We start from the raw sequence: 22,735 nt of genomic DNA on the forward strand, positions 1-22,735 counted from the left end.
GCCATGTTCTCCTGCTTGCAGTGGATGGAAGCACAACAGGACAGGAGTCAATTGATGAATCCCCTTATTTAGCTGGATCAGCTCCTTAAAAACTCACCGTTAGTTAGCCTGATCGCCGGCCCCAGAGGCTCACGCCGCCCTGTCTTTCTCCTGTCGTCAAGCTCCGTCGTGGCAGCACCTGTCCAGTCTGCTGAGCGCCCAGCGGGAGCCGGGGGCCGCGGGGTCCCGGGAGGAGCTGCTGAGGGACATCGCGCGGCTGGAGAGGGAGTGCGGGGTGAGGCCTGCCGCACTCCTCCAGCCTGAGCGGCCGGGCCCGCAGGCCCGCGGGCCCAGTCAGCCGCTCCGGGGCCAGCCCGGGAGCGAGGTTCAGGGGCCTCACTAGGAAGGAGAGAGCACTGTGGTGCTGACCTTAAAGAACTGTTTCCAAATGGGGCTCACTCTCATACCCCACAATGTACTCAGTCGTACACAGTGACCACCATCAGCCTGATAAACTCCCAAAAGCTACCTGTCTGAGGGGACAATTACATAAACATCACACATTCAGCCGCGGAATAAAATACCAGCCGTTCACTTTAAGGTAAAAACCTTGCGTGTGCGTATGTGCGTGGGTAAATATGATTAATGAGGTCAAAACACTCGAATAAGCCACCACAATATGAGGACATTTGGGGTTATAACGACAGGGCTGCTGTCCTCAAAAGCCAGAGAGTGTAAAGGTCTGTTTCGGCCCTTGCCAAGTCGCTCCCACCCCCCAAAATCCTGACCGGCCACGTTACCCCGCGTCTGTGAGCGAGTGTGTTGCTCCGGGCAACACTGCCCTCTCGTGGATTCAGTGCGGTACCGAAGCGGCGTATCAGGCTGTTCAGCGTTACCCGCGCAAGTCGAGTTATAGTGCAAGTTTCTCCATGAAGGCCGCCCGTTATGTACGGAAGTGCATTGCTGCCACCAAAGGGGAAAAAATCGCCCCCTTATCGCGTAATTACGAGATAGGAATGATTACTTATTACCTATGACATCTCACATAATAACCGCAGTGTATGTACAACCTGTTACGCTGCGCACTGAACGCATCTAGCAGCTACCGTGAGCTTGGCTGCCACCTTCGGTTTAACGATCGTGTCAACGTCCAGAGCTGCTGAATTTGGACGGATTTACTTTCGCCTGGGGTTAACTCATCATGAAGTCTTGCACTTTTTAGCAAATACGAACATAATCGTTACAAGCATGAGAGACCGGTTTTGTGGGATTTAGCAATGACGGCTCCGTTATGAACAGTTACACGTGCAATCAGTTCCACTGCTTAAAACTGTACGTCCGCACGTAGCGCTACAGGTCTAATATGACGATTGTGCTATCGCGTGATCACTTGAAGTACGCGAGCATTCTCGTAATTACGAGATAAGGAACAAGTAATAGGTTTATGAAGGCTCCACGGCCGAAACGTTGCGTTTTGTTTCGTTCCTTTGCATGCTGACGCAGCTACCCACCTGAACTATTACGAGATAAGGGCGAGGATGTGTTTCCGTACTTACTGTGTGTGTTCCAAACTCCAGAAAAAAAAATGTTTTACATGATTTCTTTACCACATAAACAGACAGACTGCGTTTCCACCCTGGCCGCTCAGGCTCAACCCAGTTTGATAACCGGCGGGCAGGTTCCGTGACTACTTACAGTTACCCGAAACACGCGTCTCAAACTACAGGTGCAGGACCGAGTGTCTTCTGGAGTTTAATCCAACCTGAGAAGTCGATTAGACCCAATTATTTATATATATATTATCATCTCCATATTAAATAATATATTTTAGCATATGCAGGATTTTCTCTTGAAACCATTCACTTGAAGTACAGTAATGAATGAAACACCACTGAACCTAATTAGAGGTGCTGCGATTTTGCAGTTGACTACATCATTTGAACACCTACATAACTCTGCGTTCAAGGGAAACAAAAAAAGGAAGCCAATTGTTTTGAGATCTCCGACATCTGTTAGTGTGACCCCCCTCTCCCCTCCGGTGAAGTCTGTGCTTAATTTCTGCCTTCCTCGCGAGATCTCAGGGTCGTCCGCGAGAATCGTGCTCTAAAATGCGTTTGCTTTGCTGGGCGGCTTCGCTATGGGGATCACTCTTATTAAAAAAAAACTCTTCAGAGTTTACCAGCTGCGTTAGATCATGAGTAATGACTCGACGAGTCCTCTCCTTCACGCTCGGCCTTCGGGGGGGGGAGGGAGAGTTGTGTCCGAATGGTTTCGGGGGGGGAGGATCGCAGGTTCGGAACCTGACACGCTCTTTGCGTGACACGAGATGTTTTACACCGCAGCTCGACTCTCGACCGGCCCGACGGCCACACTTTCAGCACGAAACCCGATCCGGCGGCAGGCGGTACTTCTACACTTGACAAGGGTTGAATTCCAGTGAGATGAGTACTCAAAGACGCCCGAGGTTGCTTTGATTGTGGTGAATTTCCATTGTTTGTGTCTCACGTTTCCATGTAATATTTCTATTACATTTTCTCAGCGTATTACCGCACCTCTCTGTGCATTTACCACAGTTTACCGCACCTCTCTTTGCTCTGACCAAAAGAGAAAGACAGCAGGTGAGAAATAAATCCCTCATGACGCAAACTAGACGAAACGATAAAAATAACGTTCATTTTATAAGGATCCTCTGCACATGACATAAAACAAGATCTTTATTACAGGTGTAGCAGGAGAGATCAGCAGTTGTACACAGTTTACACACAGAGCCACAAGCCTGGAGGAAAAGCTTGTCCTTCAGCCCAGAAATCTTCAGCCCAGATTTCCAATAAACCTACAAACGGGGGAGCTGATCATTAGGATAACTGCCTTCAGGATTGCCAGCTTCACGTTGGCCCACATCCCTTCACTGGACGCAGAAATACTCCACCATTTGCAGCGAGAGCACACCCCTTTTCCTGATGTGCAGGCTTCCGCGTACCCCTTTTCCAGCTCAGCAGAGTTCTTTGCTAAACACCCTCCAGCCTATCTCCTGCTCTGTGGGTTTGAAAGCGTCAAGCGGGGTAGTGAAATCTTCGGGCGAGCACTGGCCACCTCCGAGCTGCGCTTGCTGAAGTCTGCCCCTCTCGAAGAGATCCCAGCCCCAAAGCCTGGCGGGACTGCGGCGCCTTTTTCTCCTCCTCCTGCTGTGTCTAGCATCTGTGCAACCCACCCATTTTACACCGTGACCTATTCTCTACTTATTAGAAAGAGACCCCCTTGAACCCAATAAACGTACAGGGCCTGTAATCATTCGGCGTCATACAATAGTTGCCTTGTCCCTAATTCATTTTTCCCCCCTTTCTTTCCCAAAAGTCAAAAATTGTTAGAAAGAAAGAAAATAATAACTAATTCTGGTGTGCAAAGGGAAAGGTGGACAGTAAGATCCAGAAGCCCGGTTCCATGCTGATGTCTACATTCCGAAGGAATAGTTGTGAAAAAGCAGACAGGAGAAAGATGAGAGCAGGGCTCCCACAGCAGGGCAGTACGAGCGATTTCCTGTGCAGGGCCGGGCGCTTGTGGACACGGTCCAGGAGAAACACTCTCTCACCTCCCGCAAGTTCAGTGTCCGCGCATAGACCTGTGAGCACGAAAGGGTCAGAAGCCCACGTTTCTCTGATGGACGAGAGCCAGCGTCTTGCAAAGCCTGGGGGTGGCTCGGGGCTGCCGCGGGGGGGGGGGTCTGATTTCCTGTCCAGTGAGAGCAGAGGGGGGGGGAAGCTGGAGCGGTCTCGGGTTCGAGAAGGTGGGTCCGGGCCCCCAGGCTGGGCCCCGGGCCCTCACTTGAAGCCGCGGAGCCGGGTGTATTTCTTCAGCGCGAACCAGCTGCCCAGGACCAGGACCACCACCCCCAGGGCGGACAACAGGACCCCCACCACCGTCCCGGTGATGTCGAAGTGACCGCCTGCCGGCTGCGCTGCGTCCTGGCTCACTGGGGGGGGGGGATACGGGACACCTCGGACTCAGTGGAACACACCCGGGGATACGGCTGGACTGTGCAACAGCCTCTCGCTCGCCCCCCGCGGGACCTCCTGTCCCCCACACTCTCGGGAACCGACCCGTCTGCCCTTTCTAGACTTTTTAGTGTGCACCCAGGACTCACTCGACACGTGTCGTGTTCAGGGCTTTCTCGGTCACGTCTCCGAATCTGCAGCGGGGACGTGAATTCGAAAGCAATGACATGCCTGTGGCTGGAAGGTTGCCAGTTCAAATCCCGTAGCCCTACTCTGTTGGGCCCCTGCGCAAGGCCCTGAACCCCAGCTGCTCCAGGGGTGCCGTATAAATGGCTGACCCTGCGCTGTGACCCTAAGCTTCTCTCTCCCTGTCTGTGTGTCTCATGGAGAGCGAGCTGGGGTCTGCGAAAAGACACATTCCTAATGCAAGAAATTGGATGTGTCCAATAAAGTGATCTCTCTATCTCTTCTAATAATTGTGGCCCTGAACGGCCACAAGGATCCTCTTACCTTGAGGCTGGGAAGAGGGCTGATCGACAGCGTCTGCTGCAACCAGGAGAGAGAGAGAGAGAGAGAGAAGAGAGCAGGTCAGGTGTTTAATAGTGACTTCTTCAGCACAGACTCATCTCCTCTTACCCGCTCCATCCCAGCAACTATATAAACCTCTCAGAGTGACCAGTGGAGCACAGTGCAATGTGTCAGCTCTGAAGCTACTTTGCTAGTGTAGATAAGCCAGCAGCCGTATCACCCTGCAGCTCCCAGCTGGCAGCCCCCCTGGAGCTCAGCAGGTGTGAGCCTGGCCAGTACCTGGATGGGAGACTCCTGGGAAAGCTAAGGCTAACTGCTGTTGGTGGGGCTAGTAGGGGGTGCGCATCGAGGTCCTGACTATCTGTGGTCTTTAAAAATGCCAGGGCATTTCTTGAAAAGAGTCGGGGTGTTACCCCGCTGCCCTGGCCAAATTTCCCCCTGGCCTTTACCAATCATGGCCTCCTAATAATCCCCATCTCTGAACTGGTTATTATTATTATTATTATTATTATTATTATTATTATTATTATTATAACTATAGCAGTTGGAATCATATCCATGATTGCATTCATGTTCTCCACTGACAGGCTGAAGGAGCTTGAACCCTGTTCGCAGCTCCTATGTCTCTGCTGCCTTTTCAGCCACAAAAACATGCTTAACAACCTGCCCGGCCTTGATGCATTGAAGAAACAGTACCCCAGATTCTGCAGGAGTGTTAGAACAGCGGATCTGTGCAAAAGCTTTTGTAAGCACACAGTCTCATAGATCCAACCCGTAAGCACATTGCAGAAAACAGGAATAACGGCAAACACAGTTCTCGCAGGAATGCTATGGTCGAATTTAACCAGCTTCCACCAAGGCCAAACTCTGAGGTTCTGAAGCTCGTACCGCGGTCCGTGACGTAGAGGGGGCCCGAGGAGACTGTGACAGAGTTTTGAGTTTCGGTCCCGAACGCTTCAGCTGCCCTCCTCTTCCTCCCGTTCCCACTGTTGCAGGTCTGCGACACAGAGGGAGAGAGAGACAGAGCTGCTGTCACCACCTGGCCGACGGCATGACAGCCACAGGACAGCAGGGGGCAGCAGAGCACAGCACGGCTCTGCCTCCTGAGGAAAACACTGAGTGATAAGATCACTTTATTGGCCCTATACAATTTCTTGCATTAGGAATTTGTCTTTTCGCAGACCCCAGCTTGCTCTCCATGAGACAGACAGACAGGGAGAGAGCCTGGGGTCAGAGAACAGGGTCAGCCATTTATACAGCGCCCCTGGAGCAGTTGGGGTTAAGGGCCTTGCTCAGGGGCCCAACGGAGTAGGATTCCTCTGCCGGCTGCAGGATTCGAACCGGCAACCTTCCAGCCACAGGGGCAGATCCTGAGCCACAGAACCACCACACCGCCCCTGTGTGGGCCTTACTGAGCATTTTATTAATCAGGAACAAGTACAGGTTTATTCCATGGTGAAAAGAAACACAGTGTTTCGGCTTTCTTTTCTTCTCTTTTCACCATGGAATAAACCTCTACAGCCTACGCATGCTGACACAGCTTCCTGCTTTATTAATCAGCCTCTCTACTATTAGCGTCTGCTTTTCTGTGACAGGATGGAGTGGCAGTAATACACGAGAATATCAGGCTTCTGTCCGGGCTGCACACTGTTCAAGGGCATTTCCAGATCAATTGTGGAGCTGCCCAGCTTGATATGCTGTCCTGCTGCAAAGCATTAGTTTTTTGGGGATGGAATTTCCCATGAATACAGGGGCAGGGCTGGCACAGGGGCTGGGCTGCTGCAGCTGGCGGAGGCGCGGTCACGCGGGCCTGAGAGCGTGGCCCCCAGCGTGGCCCCCAGGGGCCTGGAGGAAGAGAAGGGGGCGTGAGGGGCTCACCGAGAGCAGCTGCTGGCAGGTGCTGGGCTCGCAGAGACGCGTCACGCAGTGCAGGTACACGGTGGAGTTCAGCTGCTCCCTGAAGCGGAAGGCGTCGAAGAGGAAGCGCGAGCTCTGGCTCGCGCCGTTCGCCAGGACCGTCGTCTTGGCGTCTTTGGTGCACCTGGAAAACACGCGAGCCGTTCAGGGCGGTCCTGCCCCGAGGAGGCGAGGTGCCTCAGCGAGACGTGCCTGGCGAAGTCTGCACCGCTTCGCCGAGTTTATCACTACTGTCGGCAATCTGTCACTTCCCAGCGGCGCACAATCCCACCGCTAACACCAAAATCCTCCAGGGCCGGAGCTCAACGGGCCTAGTTTAGCAAGCATGATCCTTGTAGTTGAAGCAGCTGAATTTATCGGGGGTTTTTTTTTTTTAGAAAATAACACTTCTTTTGGGAAATGAACAGTATTCTGTGCACGCAAAGACAGTTTGAATGATAAAACTGAACTTGCGCGAAAGCAGAACTGTGGGAAGAGATCACTCTCAGACACGGAAGAGAACACGTTCCACTGGAAGCTTGCCCAGTGACCACAGTTAAAGAGTCAGCTGTATCGCGTCTGTGTCCTGTCCCACGACTGCTGTCCCGCCTCTGTGCCCGAGTCCCGGCTGGCCTACCCGATGAAGAAGGTGTGCTTCACAGTCGTCGTGCCGAAAGGCGAGGGAGTGGCGAAACAGTGGTCGAGCAGCACATTGAAGCTGGAAAGAGAAGAATGAAAATTACAGGCAAGGGCAGGTGCTCGAGAAGACCTCACCAGCTCAAACCCATCGTCCCCGGTTTCTTCGCCAGCAGGCTAACAGGACACCCCTGCCCAGGGTCCGAGCTGAGATCAGGAGGATCCCTTACTTGCCGGTGAGGTTTCTAGCGCCCACTTCCACGTAGATTTTGGTCCTCAGCTGAATGCCGGTGTCTGGGACGACCAGCTGAGAGGTGTAGGTGGAGTCCTGGTGTGAAGACATGAAAGGGAGACCCTGGCAGTGAAGGCAGCAGGACTCGGCAGTGGCACATGTGAACAGTGGCAGAACAGGGCTGTGTGTGGCAGTGGAGCCAAGAGTCACGCCTACCTCTGTGAGTTACACCTGGATGATGCTCCGGTCCTCTCCCCACACACCAGCTCTCAGTGGGGGGGAGAGCAGAGTAATGAAGCCAGTTCAGAGATGGGTTTTATTAAGAGCCCATGATTGGGAAAGGCCAGGGGGAAATTTGGCCAGGACATTGGGGTAACACCCCAACTCTTTTCGAGAAACACCCTGGGATTTTTATGACCCCAGAGAGTCAGGACCTCGGTTTTACGTTTCATCCGAAGGACGGCGCCTTTTTACAGTACAGTGTCCCCGTTGCTATACTGGGGCATTAGGACCCACACAAACCACAGGGTGAGCGCCCCCTACTGGCCCCACTAACACCTCTCCCAGCAGCAGCCTTAGCTATCCCAGGAGTCTCCCATCCAGGTACTGGCCAGGCTCACACCTGCTGAGCTCCAGGGGGGCTGCCAGCTGGGAGCTGCAGGGTGACATGGCTGATAAGGGTGATACAGCTTTACCATTCTTAAAGTCTAAAGCCAACAGCAGCAGCAGCAGCAGCGACACAGGCTGCACCCTTGGGTGTCAACACTCACATTGTAGATCTTCAAGCTCAGGGTGCTGATGAAGGAGCCGTTGTTGCCGTTGATCGCTGCCGAGACGGAGGACCTGCGGGAGAGCAGGAGAGAGCCGGTGAGGGCGAGGGGAGGGCCGGGGCAGGACGCTGGGCGGGGTGGCCGGCTAGCACTCACGTGATGAGCGGCACGTTCTCCAGCAGGTACTCCAGGGGGTAGCGGCAGTTGAAACGGTAGAACAGGTCGGTGGAGTAGGTGATGATGCCCTCGGAGGTGTCGGAGTTGTCGATGTAGCCCGTGACCAGGACGGACTGGACGTTGGAGAACTGGGTGAAGGGCCCCGTCCCCGGTCCCTCGTCCACCACCTGCAGGCGAACAGGGAAGGCGAGACCCCCTGAGCGGCGCTGGTGGAGCCCTGGGTCTCCTTCCTGTTTCTGCCCCGGACGCTGACGCCAAGGCAGGCGCCAGTTACAACCATTTTGGCCTGCCAGGTAGATACATCTGTTCTGACCAGACTATCCTATTCTCCTCCCCACATGTCCGGATGGCGCCTGGGCTGGGCACCATCTGAGTTGGATGCTGCATCATTGCCATGGATCCCAGAGGGACATCGTGGATATAGCTATCGTTTAAGAGGATTTTGCTGGTCTACAAAGATCTGCATGGAGTACTGGCACACAGAAGGACATGATGGAAGGCTTATTACTCCACATTAAGTACTTTTTTTTAATTGTATAATGTTAGCATGCCCAGAGGGGTAGGGCAGCCAGTTGACCTTGGACCCCTAGAGGTTTCTTTCTCTCCTTACAGGGGAGTGTTTGGGTAAAGTTGGCGGTAACGCCTTTAGTTACAGGGCCCATAGCTTATGGAACAGTCTCCCACCCCATGTTCGGGACGCCGAGTCAATCTCAGTATTCAAATCCAGACTGAAGACCTATTACTTCAGCCTAGCCTGCACACACCTTACATCATAGCCTGCTGCAACCATGGCTGCTGGTGCTGCTGTACATGCCATTGTGTGTCTCTATCTTGGCCCACCAGGTAGATACATCTGTTCTGACCAGACTATCCTATTCTCCTCCCCACATGTCCGGATGGCGCCTGGGCTGGGCACCATCTGAGTTGGATGCTGCATCACTGCCATGGATCCAAGAGGGACATCCTGGATATAGCTATCGTTTAGGAGGATCTTGCTGGTCTACAGAGATCTGCATGGAGTACTGACATACAGAAGACATGATGGATGGATGAATTAATACCCCCATTAATTGTATAATGTTAGCATGCCCAGAGGGGTTGGGCAGCCAGTTGACCTTGGACCCCTAGAGGTTTCTTTTCTCCTTACAGAGGGGTTTTTGGTTCCTCTCCTCTGATGTCTTCTGGTTTTTTCTCATTCTGGATTGTAACGTCATGTACTGTCACACAACTTTGTTTAGCGCCCTGGGGCAACCTTGTTGTGGAAGTGAATTGAATGTAACTTTGTCCACGCGCGAGGGACGCAGACATGCTCATATGAGCATCTCCCTCACCGTGTGGGCAGAGCTTTTCCCTGGAACTTGCAGAAGGAGAGAAAAGTCGAACGGCACTTTCACGTCCCCCCCCGCAGCGGTTATGGTGGTAATCGACACGTCGCGTTTGCCGTTGTGCTGTGTCTTCCCTGCTGTTACCTTGCCTTACTGCGCAGGTTCACAGGCTGCACTGCGCTCTGCTGCCAAGAGCCAAGGTTCGGGCGCGTTTCTGCACCCCTGAGCCCTGCTGCGACCCGACCTTCTCCGACGTTAACGACTAAACCGCCCTCCTGCTCCTCAGCTGACCTCGGGCAGCTCATCCCCGGGACCAACCAGGTTCGAGAGAGACCAGCGACTTTAAAATTTGCATGGATCGGATTTCTGAAGGTCAACCCCTGCGGATTGTCAAGTCAGACATGGGATGGGATCCCGAGAGGACCGGGAACCCCAGACGGGCCCCCACTCCCACCCCCACCCCCCTCAGAGGGTCACAGAGCCCACTTGCCTGGAAGGTGGTCCTGCAGGTGTTGTCCAGGCTGCTGTTGACCGGCAGGCGGTAGCGGATGACGGGGGGGCTGACACTGGTGTCCACGGTGCCATTGCACTGCGAGTTGTTGTGCTGGCTGTTGAGGGCGAGGCGCTGGGGGTCCAGGCCGGCGTACAGGGCGGTGCACAGGTTCACCGTCAGGCTGATGACCTGGGGCCCGCAGTCCACCGTCAGGTCCGCGTTCACTGGGGGCCACCAGGGGGCAGCGTGAGCACGGGCGGGGAAAAGAGAAGACGCCCCCCCCCCCCCCAACTGCTTCTAAAAGCCACCTGCTGGTGGGGGAACACGCTCAGCGTGAAGGAAAGGGGGAAACGAGGGGCCCGACTCACCCGGGATCCGGTCGTAATCAGAGGAGCAGTTGTACTGAGCCGCCATGACGGGGCCCAGGAGCGCGACCACGAGAGCAAAGCACCGTGGGAGCATCTTGACTCTCCGGAGAGCAGCTGTCGGAGAGGGAGAGAGAGAGAGAGACAGACAGCACTCGCACGGAGCAGACCTGGAGGTGCCGACCACCGGACCTGCACGCGGCCAGCGACTCAGCGTCTCGGCACACCGGTGAATTAACGAGCCACTAATTGAGCCGCTTAACGAGCCGGTCTGGAGATAATCTTGCGGTTGGGATTGGAATTGCATGATCAAAGCCAGAGCTGGCCCCGATGCTCCGAGCTCGGATGGTGTTACTACTGGATTACCGCAGCAGTGGTCCTACGTGGCCGTACCTGCAGTCCCAGGTCCTGTAGGTCACCAGCCGCAGAAGACCTGGACACAAGACAGCAAAGACAAGGCAAGAGGGGTGAGAGCACTGGGAGACAACAGCCGTCTCTCTCGGAGGCTGGGGTTTTAAAGCAGCTCAGCGCCTCCTGACCCAAACGCTCCCCCTGAAACCACCATCCTCACAAGGGTCCTCTCCTCGTGACCCCCGCAGGGGGAGCAAAGGAACAAGGCGAGGTTCAGAAACACGACGGCCAATTTCTCACTTTTCCAACCCATCGATATGCACATAAGGAACAAGCAGAGGTTTATTCCGTGCTGAAAAGGAAAGAGACGCAACGTTTCGGCTGTGGAGCCTTCTTCAGCAGGGAATCAACCTCTACTTGTTCCTCTGCAGCCTGCGCGGGCTGACGCAGCCCCCTACGAGAACATCTGTATATGTAAATGACAGCTATGCAACCAAACTCAACACAACTATAATATCTTTTAACCCAACACCCGATGTTATAGAGAGCGACTTGCCTGCCCCGCTGTCCAGTGGTCAGTAGTGTCGTCTCGCTGCACTGCGTGGAGGACTGAGAGAGTCTTGTGCAGTGGGACAGTGGCACGGGTATTTATAATGTCCCAGTGGGGGGGGGGGGGGGTGGCACCTGGAGCCCAACAGGAATTCCCTTCACAAAACCAGGAGGTGTCAGTTACAGCACTCCAGGATAGCAGCTCTTCCCCAAGTGCCTTCCCCGATCTGTCCTTTCATTCCAGGCTTGTTGAGAACAAGAGACAGCCAGCGCAGTGATATGTCGTGACCGCAGGGCTGATATCACAAAGCCTAATGAATGAATGTGACCGAAGCATCGCATCACCGCAGCTGAAAGGACTCCACAGTGAGTCACAGCGCTGTCGGGCACGGGGGACCGACAGCAGGAGCCATCCGCGTGCTATCAATCAATCAACGAGAAGTTATATAAAACACCCGCACATTTCATCAAAAATGCACAATCCAGCTCGTATGTTCGAGATCACAGATTCGGATTAACTTATCCATTTCAAAATTTAGTTCGATCAGACTTTATTGATCCCGAAGGGACACTGAGGTGTTACAGCAGACCAGCCTGAGACGAGCAAAAACCGACGTCAGAACAGATGAAAAATTAAAACAAGTACAGCAAGACAAAATAAATATACAGTGAGGCGTGTGCAAAATATGCTCATAGTCACTGTAAAACAATAAAAGATGTGCAAAATGTGCATAGGTATATACAGGTTGAGTGTCCAAAAAGTACAATAGTGCAACATGCGGTCCATAGATGAGCAGATGAAGGGCTAACAGTCCTAGCCTAGGGCAGCGTTATACACCCTGACGGCCGCCGGGAGGAGAGACCTGAGGAAACGCTCCCTTGAACAAGACTGAAATGTTAGTTAATCCAGTGTAAGATTGGCATTGCTTTGCGTTTTTCCCCCACAAAGGCTGAGGTCTCGTACCCAGCCATGCCTGCTTGAGAACACGTTACAGCACGGGCTCCTCACCAGGGGGCGACTGTGTGTCAGAGCCTCGTTTCAGGCCCCAGACTCGTTTATCCAGCCGAGTCGATGCAGAAAGAGCAACGATCAGAAGCGTCACTGCCAGATTGCCTTCTGCACACCAGTGTGTGATCAGCGCTCAGTAGAGTCCTTGCTCAGAAGTAGCCATGCATGAAGTCCAAGCGTGCGTCGGCCGCAAAGGAAGCAGAAATGGTCGATTTCATCCCGGAAAGACAGGAAACCAATGAAGGCTCCACAGCCGAAACGTTGTTTCTTTTCTCCTCCGGAATAAACCTTTACTTGTCCCTTTGTGGCCATGTATGGGCCATCCCAAGCGGCTCGGCTGGCTGAGCTCTATTACTGAACTCTGTCGTCGGATTCGGGTCTGGGTCACGGGATTCCCAGAGCAGCGACACACAAGGGGCAGCTGGGAGTGGCTGGCCTCGTTTCTCTCTCGCCCTGGGGCCTCCCGAGCTCTCGTGGGCTGGCACTACTGCTCGTGAGGGACGGTCAGTCAGCGAGGGGCCGGGTGGCCAGGAACACGTTTAAGGACGAGAGGCTTAGCCGAAACCTCCTCATTCCCCTGCGCGTGGGAGGTTTCCGGACCAAGACGCGAGCACAGTTGGCGCTTCCAAATGGAACAGGTACAACAAAACGGGACAAATTTCCTATATTTCACTATAGCCAAAGCTTCTGCCCCACCGTGAGCTCTAGTTGTGTGGCTTACTGGAGCTCTAGGCCCAGCCCATACGGCAGCTCGAACCTGGATTTCTGCACAGGCTGTACGACTGCAGGAATCTCGCAGAGCAACAGCAAGGGCACGAGTCAAGGCAGTGCCGATCTTCCACACCTGTATACTAGCTTGAAAAAAGGCACTCGGATGTACCTTCATGTGTTGAAATTGCACTGCACGCAAGCAACTGGTTCGGCTTGATGGTCACTGTTTCTGGGAAGGCACACGGGCCTCAGGTTGGAAAACTGGCTATGGCCGAGATGCACCATGGGAGATTCATGGCGATTCTTCCACTTGGTGCCAAAAGGACACTTGTGTCTCCAGGGGATTAAGCACTAACAGGAATGGGATGATACACTGAGTTCCCCAAAACAATGTCATTGCTAACCCCCCCCCCACACACACACACACACACACACACACACACACGAGAACCTCCTGCGACACCAGAACTGCGCCATGCTTGTCCTCGGATCAGCTTTCGCTAGAGGGGGGCATCTATCCCTGGAGATGAGCAAGGGTGTGTGGCTGGAAATACAGGGCAACATCTCGTACTGGTCGGTGCCGAAAAGCCTTCGGTGAAGCAAGAAGGCGATGTTCAACATACCGCCATCGCCATTTTAACCATTCTGGGTCTTTTTGTGTTGCTGGGACTACTTAGGAACTACAGGAACCATGTGAAAAGCAGGGTGTGATGTGTGGTTGGATGCATTTATCAAGATCTGGTTGGTTGAATAGCAATCATCAGAAACACCACTGCGATACTGCTTTCTGCACACTGCCTGTGCAGTGACGGCGTGTGCGTAGTAGATTCCAGAGAATCTACTTGGAGAGGTGAGATGGGGGCTGTGGGTGTCCTTATTCTGGGAGAGAAGGGCAAAAGAGGCTACCAAAACTCAAGCCCAAGAAAAACCCATAGCAAACTGGACTGTGGCTCTACCGTGAAAAAGACAATGTATTGACTGCCCCTTAAGTCATCTCTCAGTTTAACAAGAAGCTTGCACAGAAAAACAAATCTTGCCCTATTTGTACTAAGGATCATTTCCATGGGATCTTGCTGGCCGGTGGGAGGGGGTACTGTAGGTTGCACCACACTTGGAAGAGGAATGGTTTACTGGACTGCACCTCTCCAGGATCACTGTTATAAATCCCATTGCATCAGGGCCTGCAAAACCACAGACTTCAGCCTCCGTCTAGTACTCCAGCCCCACGAGCAATTTCTCAGCAGACAATAGTGGCAGAAACTCAATGCATTTATGGAGTAACTAAGGGCAACCGTGCCGATCCAAAACAGGGACCGGGCTATGAAAGAAAATACTCTGGGAATACCGTCCAAGGAGGAAGAACAAGACAACAGCCCATTCTGCAGGAAAAATCAATTGATAGGTCTTGACCTGGGGGTCTTACACCTTATCTGGATAAGCACTAGGGCGGGACGTATAATTTCTCCAGAATAATACATGTTCCATGCCAAGAAGGTGGGTGTACAGTGGAAACAAAGCAGAACCCTCTTGGCTATGAGGAGTACAATAGCGTGCTTCCCTTAAGCTACTGGAAGTTAGAATTCTATATGTACTGGAGATATTCAGCTTGCACGTTATTGCGTCGGTTAAGTCAGGAGGGAATGTTTCAAGTTAAGGGATTTGGCATGTCTGGGTTGCAAGAGAGTTACACAGTACTCATTACCCCAGGAGGACTGAAGACATGGAATCTGCCACAGGCCCCGGCTGAGCCCGCTCTCCCCACTAGGACCCTGGCAGCAGTGGGGTGCCAACCCGGTGAACCCCCACTTCTATCCCGCTGAGCTCCAAGAGCTCTCCCCCTAGTCTGAAATTAAAGACACCAGAGTCACTGCACCTAAGTGCCCTTCAGGCAGGCATCTTCCCCATCAGCTGTGACAAGACACCATAAAAATACCAGCCATAACCCACCAAGATGTAAAACTCTGTCCAGCTGAACAATGGCACCCTCCAGTGGGGAGGCAAAACAGGCAGGCGCTAAAGTCTTCAGATGCTAATTTCCAATGCTTCTGAACCACAAACTGCAAGCCTTTTAACTCCCAACATAGCGCTTTCCTGGACACTCCACTCAGAGCGCTTTACAGGTCATGGGGATCCCCTCCACCACCACCAGTGTGCAGCCCCACCTGGATGATGCTCCAGTCCTCTCCCCACACACCAGCTCTCAGTGGGGAGGAGAGCAGAGGGATGAAGCCAGTTCAGAGGGGGATTATTAGGAGGCCATGAGGAAATTTGGCCAGGACACCGGGGTAACACCCCTACTCTTTTCAAGAAACACCCTGGGATTTTTAATGACAAGGGAGTCAGGACCTCAAATAAATAGCTCACTCGAAGGGCAGCTCAGATCTGGTCTCGTAACTTGTCAAGTACTGGGAGAGCAAGGTCATACCAACAAGCCATGCCGAAATGCATATTAAAAGGCTTTTATTTTGAAAACTCATTTTCAAGTTCACATTTCCCAGGAAGTATCTAAAAACTCACAACATTCAGTCACAAAAATAATAAAACATTAAAAGTGCTATGTAAAGAGATTTAAAAGACGACTGACACACAGGCCACACAGTGGCGGTTGAGTGAGCTACAGCTCTAGCGCTGCGAAGATGCCCAGGTTCGAGTGCAGAAGGGGGGGGTGGGAAAACCAGCCAGCCCGGACTAGGAACGGTTCTTGCTGACCCAGTGGTACCGGTCCACACGCGGCTCGGAGAACCCCGACGAGGGCCTGTAGCTCTTGTGGGCTTTGTGAGGAGGGTAGTAGCCATCTCCCTGGTAGGCCTTCCTCTTGGGATAAGGGGCCCAGGGCTGAGCAGGAGGTGGACCGAAGTCTCCAGCCTGCAACACAGCAGAGCAGACCGATAAGGCAAGGAACACAAGAATCAGGCCACACCCCCACTGCATGGTGGGCCAGGCCTACCTAACCGCACCCCCGCGTCAAGAAGTTGAGGCTTGTACACAGCCAGCTTGTCTCAGAGGATACCAGCCACCAGACGCCCTGCACCCAGTCACACAGTCCAAACCTTGGCCCTGGGCTTCTCACCTGGTAGATGCTGTTGGGGTTGCTGACCGTGGGGATGGTTTTGGGCTGGGAGACGCTGGTGCTGCTGGTCCCCTCCTCGTCGGAGGAGGTGCCGGAGTAGTAATCAGAGGTGGCCCTCTCCACGGCACTGTTGATCCGCTGGGAGAGCTGCTGGTTCTCGCCTTGGCCTTTTAGCACGGCCACGCTGATGGGCTCGTTCTTCTCCCCATACCTGGTCAATCAGGGAGCCGGTGACACCCCAGGGCTGCACACTAAGGCCCCCCCCCCCCCCACCAGGATCACACATCTGCTTCAATCTACATTGTAGAATGGCCAGCAGCCATATCACCCTGCAGCTCCCAGCTGGCAGCCCCCCCTGGAGCTCAGCAGGTGTGAGCCTGGCCAGTACCTGGATGGGAGACTCCTGGGAAAGCTAAGGCTGCTGCTGGAAGAGGTGTTAGTGGGGCCAGTAGGGGGCGCTCACCCTGTGTTCCATGTGGGTCCCAATGCCCCAGTATAGCAATGGGGACACTATACTGTAAAAAGGTCTCATCCAAAGGATGCTGCATAAAACAGAGTCCTGACTCTGTGGTCATTAAAAATCCCAGGGCGTTCCTTGAAAAGAGTAGGGGTGTTACCCCAGTGTCCTGGCCAAATTTCCCCCTGGTCTTTCCCAGTCATAGCCTCCTAATAATTCCCATCTCTGAACTGGCTTCATCACTCTGCTCGCCTCCCCACTGAGAGCTGGTGTGTGGGGAGAGGACTGGAGCATCATCCAGGTGGGGCTGCACACTGGTGGTGGTGGTGGAGGAGGGGATCCCCATTAGCTGTAAAGAGCTTTGAGTGGGGTGTCCAGAAGAGCACTACAGAAGAGACTAAAGAGCCTTCTGCCCTTCCCTGGAGACACTCACCTGCAGCTCACCTCCCCAGGGTCCACCCAGACTGTCATCTCCCGGGGCAGCCCCAGCTCCTCGTAGTCCACGTCGCTCTGCTGACAGGCCCGCTCCAGCAGGGGGTCCCTCAGCTGCGCTTTGTTCATCCGGAGACACCTGCAGGCAAACACAACCATCAGAGAGGCAGGAGCCCATCCATGTCCAATTTCAATCAAGACCTTTGTCTTTTCACAAATACTGTGAAGTTCTCCTCTCTTGTGCATATACAGTATCATACAGAAAAAAAAACACATCTAGATAGGTAAGCCAATAGATTTACCATGCATGATTAGTGCATGTCATTTGAAATTGTTCAGACATTAAGATAATGTAAAGAACGTAAGTCATCAACGTCACAGGATTCTGCAAGACAACCTGTGGAAAATGGAGGGCAGAGGAATTTCTGCCTCCTCCTTCCCTTCGAGGCCACCATTACCTCATAACAGACAGAGCCAGACTGCCTGCTTCCTTGACTGGGACCTCAAGTTCTGCAAACACCCATCCCATGGACAGGAAAAGTGCTGTGTATGTAATGAAGTCAGCAGTCAGGGCTCGTAACCAGTCCTGAAACTGGGCCCAGAAAGCCTTAGCAAACTGGCAGGCCCACAGGAGATGGGGGGTCCCAGTCTCCTCCTCACCACAGCGAGGGCCGGGAGAGAGCTTACCGGAAGGCCTGGCCCCTGGCGGCGCACTCCGGGTACCAGTGGTTCTTGTAGGTTTCAAACAAGATCGCCGTCAGCTCCAGGGCGAGCTTTTCGGAGCGGCGTTTTTCCAGCTTCCCGCGTTTCTTGGCTAGCCTGGTGATGAAGAAAACGGTGGCGGCGATCTCCTCCTTCATCGGTCGTCTAAAACGTTTTACGAAATAAAAACGGTTCACCGAAAGACCGCACACGTCACCGCCCAGCAGCCGGACTGCACGATCCACTTCTACGGTATAAGAAACCAGCGCACTTGGGGGGGAAAAAAGAAGCAGCAGTATTTTGTCTTTAATTAAAACTATCGTACAGAATATTTTCCCCCCACTATTTTCTTTTTGCTGCACTGTTTAATTTAAACGGTGAAATTGTACCGCACTCGAACACCAAATTCACTTTTTCTTTTCTATATAATACGTTATGATACCGCTTCTACACCAACAGCCCGTCCTGCGCCAGTATATAGGTCTGGGGGGGGGGGGGCGGTTCAGGATAGTTACTGACCGGTGTGTGAACAGGTGCGCGGCATGAACTTATCACAACTTAAATGATCTGAAATCGCACCAAAGTCTAAAAACGCCCTCAAATACGCCTCCAACTGCCTTAAATAAAATGGGTGATCATTGAAATAAATTATTCAATTGAGGGTGCTGTCTGGGGGCGTGTAGTTCCCGAAGTCTCACGTGGAAATACAGACTCCTGCGCGACTGCACTGCTCACAGCAGGCGCCGACATGTATTTCACTGACAGAAACTTGAAGAAGTCTGTGCAGACGAAGAGACTCTCGGGGACCCCGCTCTGAAGCACGTCGTGCTATTGGAATGGGCCGCTAGGGGGCGCTGTTTTCTGCAGGCTTGTTGGTCGCTGGAGTCCTGCGGCGCAGCACGAATATTAAACACATCGTAACCGAAGGGGTTCAGGCAGAAACTGACTGGCTGCACGGAGATCCTGATTTAATTCTGGGGCGTGTGAAACACGTGGTGATGACTCTTGAAACAGCTCGCACACAAGGACAGTAACACCCTCCCATCCCTAGAACTATAATAGTCAGCCCCGCTCTAACCGGCGATAACAGGCTGTACCGTGTTCGTTGTTATGAATGTCATGTCTCCCTTAATATGTTTGCAGGAGAACATGCTTATTTTGGCTTCTGTGTCTTAAGAAAACGATGTTTCAAAATGCAGGAATACGGGAAATGCATTGGATGGATTGCAATTCAATTCAAAATAATTTATTCGTCCCCGGACGGCAATCTGAGCAGTGAGCCGTGTTAAGTAATTAAAATAACATTACTCAGAAAAAAAATATATATAGGTACATAAATTAAAACAGCCTGCAGACCATAAAAATGATTGAAAGTCACAGTGTGTAGTATTTAGGAAGGTGTTAAAGTGCATGCGCATTTGTTGAAGGGGCTCTATCCAATACACATCATATTGATCAAACTTCTTTCTGCTCAGTGTTTGCAATCCCACTGGCCTCTGGAACAAAGCTAAATGTCCTTTTCCTCGTCTTGCACTGCGGCAGCGAAACCGTCTTCCTGAAGGCAGAAGCTCAGCAGACTGGTGAAGGATGCGGGGGTCTCCAGTGATGCCACGGGCCGTCCTCGGGGTCTGCTGGCCATAGAGCTGTGCCAGGGGTCCCGAAGGCTCACCACTGAGTTTAGAGCTGAGATTTACAACATTTCGAAGACAGTGTTTGTCTTTTTGACTGAGTGAAGTGAAGCCACACATGCAGCAGCCAGCAGCCATATCACCCTGCAACTCACAACAGGCAACCCTCTGAAGCTCAGCAGGTGTGAGCCTGGCCAGTACCTGGATGGGAGACCTCCTGGGAAACTATGGTTGCTGCTGGAAGAGGTGTTAGTGGGGCCAGCAGGGGGTGCTCACCCTGTGGTCCATGTTGGGTCCATGTTCCATGATGGGGACACTACACTGTAAACAGGCGCCGTCCTTCGAATGAGACGTAAAACCGAGGTCCTGACTCTCTGTGGTCGTTAAAAATCCCAGCACGTTTCTTGAAAAGAGTAGTGGTCAAATTTCCCATTATTTCCCTAATAATCCCCATCTCTGAACTGGCTTCACCACTCTGCTCTCCTCCCCACTGAGAGCTGGTGTGTGGGGAGAGGACTGGAGCATCATCCAGGTGGGGCTGCACACTGGTGGGGGGGGAGGGGATCCCCATGACCTGTAAAGCGCTTTGAGTGGAGTGTCCAGAAAAGCGCGATATAAGTGTAAGCAATTATTATTATTATTATTAATTATACAGGAAAAAAGCTCAAATACTTTCAATAAAAGAGCTATAGAAATGCGAAAGAATTCTTTTTTGGACTCCAAAAGAATCTCTGCCCTCCACCAGCGCGAAACACAGGCTCTTGTTGCCAACGGGCCTAAGGATGTACCTGCCTGGTGTTTAGCAAACGTTCAAAGGAAGGTATCTGTCTGCCGGGGCTTTGATCTCTGTGACACGCTGTCGAAGCTGCAAGTTCGAACAGGCCGAAGCGCTGCTCAAAACAAAGGCCCGGCAACCTCCCAGCTGGGCAACACCTAGCAACAGGGAGAGGGCAGCTCTTCGGCTGCAGGTACAGGGAGGCTGGCCAGCCAGGCGACTGCGTCGTGGGCGTCTTGAGCAGGATATGTTGCACTCTGGCCAGCGAAAGGAATGGTAACTAGTAACGATCTGACAGTGGTTTTCCCAAGAGCGGGAATGTTATCCGTCACCCATGTTAGAGGATGGAGTGAATATTGGCCCTCAACAGTTTCTGCTGCTTTCAAATCCTGGGAACTTCGAAGGTGGACAAACCCCCTTTCTTTTTCTTCAAAACCCATATTTAAGCTTGGGTTTGAGTCTTGGCTGCATCTCCACTCCCAGAATGCTGGTGTCGCAGTGTTGTGACATTACAGTTAACTGCCCAGGACCTCGAGTCCTCTCTCTCTCTCCTTCATAATTCCTGACTTTTTTTTTTATAATAATAACGTCACTTTATTAGCCCTATACAATTTCTTGTATTAGGAATTTGTCTTTTCGCAGACCCCAGCTTGCTCTCCATGAGACACACAGGCAGGGAGAGAAGCTTGGGGTCAGAGCGCAGGGTCAGCCATTGTACAGCACCCCCTGGAGCAGCTGGGGTTAAGGGTCTTGCTCAGGGGCCCAACGGAGTAGGATTCCTCTGCCGGCTGTGGGATTTGAACCGGCAACCTCCCCCCCGCTCCGGCCCTGGGTTCGAGACAGGCCTGCCATCCCGCCTGCTGGCCTGTCCGCGCCGGGGCTGTGCTACAGGGCTTCTTTTCTGTGCAAAACTCAACCCACAATGAAAACGGGGAGCCATGTCTTTGCAGCTCCGCCTCTCCTTCCACTGTTACACAACAAGCGAGCGCTGTGCTTTGCCAAGCGACGCGAAAACAAGCCAGTGCATTCTTAATACACAATGCACTACCATAATCAATATTGATCCACGCAGCAGACAGGGGCTGTGTCCTTCCAGTGTTTAACCGGGTTCAGCCATTAAGAACAGCAGATCCGGGAACTGACCAGCAGTTGCGCTATACAGGTGGCGAAGGCCTTGTCAACAAACCCTACGTTACACAATCACACAGTCCATCTCACGGCAGCACAAAAGCTCCCGACGTTTGTTTGTTTGTTTTCTTGCGCTCAAAGCCTGACCTCAGCCAGTGCCCGGACACGGGCCCGGCCTTCTCTGGGATCTGTGGGTCCAGTGCGTCCGGATCGGGGGATGGAAGAGGAGTGCGGGGTCCCAGGGGACGCGGGGTTAAGAGCTAGTGACTGTGTGCAGGCCGGCGTCGCCCCGCAGTCACAGAGCGAGAGAGAGATTAAGTCATGGGCTGCTGGTAGGCCTGGTTGGTTGGTTGGTTGGTTTGTTTGTTTTTTCTGATGTGCGGGCATGTCCAGGCATGACCCGGAAAAAGAAAAGAGCCTTTGAACAAGCGCGGTTTCTCTGGAAACCCCAGGCCAACATAGCCGCTGGCCGTCTGCAGGCGCGGCTGTCCTCCTCCGCCCGCGGCGGAACCATCTAGAACACCCGCTCCGGCGTCACGGCGAGGTCTCTTCGGTCGCCGCGTCACTGGAGGCCATCGTTCTTCCTCTCTCTCTTTTGTTTTTTTTCTCTTTTGCCCCCTCCCCCCCCCCCCCGGGAGGACGTGAGGAGGCGGCTTTGGCAGCTAGTGAAAACCCGGGACGGTTTGGGCCTCCTGCCCGCCGAGGTAAGACGCGGCACGCTGGGGGGCGTCTGGCGCTCAGCGTGAGACGGACACGGTCGGCTCGGGGAGCGCCGGCTGAAGAGTTTTGACTCCTCTGTCGCTAGTTAGGGTCGGGTCACTCAGTACGCGAGAGGACAGCGCTGAGGTCGCCAATGTCACGGTCCCTACCGCCGGCTCCATCCCCTATTATTTAACGGCGGAAGAGTTAAATAGAAGACTTAAGAGTTTGTGTCGCTGGTGTTCGCTTTTGGGCCGTTGTGGAACTGCGTGTTATTTCTGAACAAAACCACAGGAGCTCCTTTCGGCCTTTCGTCTCACTGTCCCTTGCCCCCCGACCCCTGACCCCCGACCCCTGACCCCTGACCGGCCAGCCAGCTAGCTTCTAGTGCCCCTGGAGCTACAGCGCCACGAGAAACCGTTCCCCTCTTCACCAGCACTGCAGCCCTGCCCGAACCCAACGGTGTCTGCCGCTCGGCTTGTGTGTGGGCACGGGGATCTGGGCCTGGATGGCGGACCGGCGCCGAGGGCACACTGCGGCTGTGCCCGTGACGCCTTCACACCTGCCCCGTCCCAGAGCCGACCTCGACATCAGCTGCCCCTGAGCCGGGCACCGCGGATACACTTTTCCAGCACCGTGTTGATTATATACACATTGTCAGTGTGTTGAATTTCTCTCCGCAGTTTACTGCAAGCTGCCGTAATCACGGGGTTATTGAGGAGCATAGCCTGTGGCTGGCGGAAAGGCGCCAGTGTTGATGCTGTTTGTCTCTGCCAGCGCTGCCTGGGAGGGTCGGGGCCCCGGTGGTACCCCGATTGTAAGGGCCCGCCC

At 53.3% G+C, this 22,735-nt stretch overlaps 2 protein-coding genes across 2 annotated transcripts; both read right to left on the bottom strand.

Annotated features, from left to right (window-relative positions):
• Positions 1–1,052: 1,052 nt before the first annotated feature.
• Positions 1,053–13,634, bottom strand: LOC148816676 (zona pellucida-like domain-containing protein 1). The gene is made up of 16 exons (XM_088940143.1): positions 13,455–13,634; positions 12,597–12,786; positions 10,760–10,826; positions 10,578–10,585; positions 10,397–10,510; positions 10,026–10,252; positions 8,190–8,377; positions 8,034–8,106; positions 7,262–7,359; positions 7,033–7,113; positions 6,378–6,540; positions 5,388–5,496; positions 4,482–4,517; positions 3,802–3,949; positions 3,569–3,708; positions 1,053–1,135 (listed from the first exon to the last, which is right to left on the bottom strand). Exons 1-16 carry the CDS (start codon positions 13,632–13,634, stop codon positions 1,053–1,055), a joined length of 1,905 nt encoding a protein of 634 aa, XP_088796269.1.
• Positions 13,635–15,701: 2,067 nt separating this feature from the next.
• btg4 (BTG anti-proliferation factor 4) lies at positions 15,702–17,832 on the bottom strand. The gene is made up of 4 exons (XM_088940032.1): positions 17,660–17,832; positions 16,974–17,111; positions 16,084–16,294; positions 15,702–15,878 (listed from the first exon to the last, which is right to left on the bottom strand). Exons 1-4 carry the CDS (start codon positions 17,830–17,832, stop codon positions 15,702–15,704), a joined length of 699 nt encoding a protein of 232 aa, XP_088796158.1.
• Between the last annotated feature and the right edge of the window lie 4,903 nt (positions 17,833–22,735).

This window comes from Atractosteus spatula, chromosome 22 (assembly GCF_055471065.1).
Source record: "Atractosteus spatula isolate fAtrSpa1 chromosome 22, fAtrSpa1.hap1, whole genome shotgun sequence".
NCBI lineage: Eukaryota > Metazoa > Chordata > Actinopteri > Semionotiformes > Lepisosteidae > Atractosteus > Atractosteus spatula.

Excerpts from the sequence above, each read along its gene's own strand:
- LOC148816676 (XM_088940143.1), bottom strand. The coding sequence starts at position 13,634 with ATGTTGAACATCGCCTTCTTGCTTCACCGAAGGCTTTTCGGCACCGAC. Across the intron at positions 8,378-10,025 it reads CCTGCAGGACCACCTTCCAG|GTGGTGGACGAGGGACCGGG; the intron begins GCAAGTGGGCTC and ends GTTCGCCTGCAG. Across the intron at positions 3,950-4,481 it reads GCCCTCTTCCCAGCCTCAAG|TGAGCCAGGACGCAGCGCAG; the intron begins GTAAGAGGATCC and ends CCCCCCCCCCAG.
- btg4 (XM_088940032.1), bottom strand. The coding sequence starts at position 17,832 with ATGAAGGAGGAGATCGCCGCCACCGTTTTCTTCATCACCAGGCTAGCC. Across the intron at positions 17,112-17,659 it reads GCCAGGGGCCAGGCCTTCCG|GTGTCTCCGGATGAACAAAG; the intron begins GTAAGCTCTCTC and ends GTTTGCCTGCAG. Across the intron at positions 15,879-16,083 it reads ACCCCAACAGCATCTACCAG|GCTGGAGACTTCGGTCCACC; the intron begins GTGAGAAGCCCA and ends GCTGTGTTGCAG.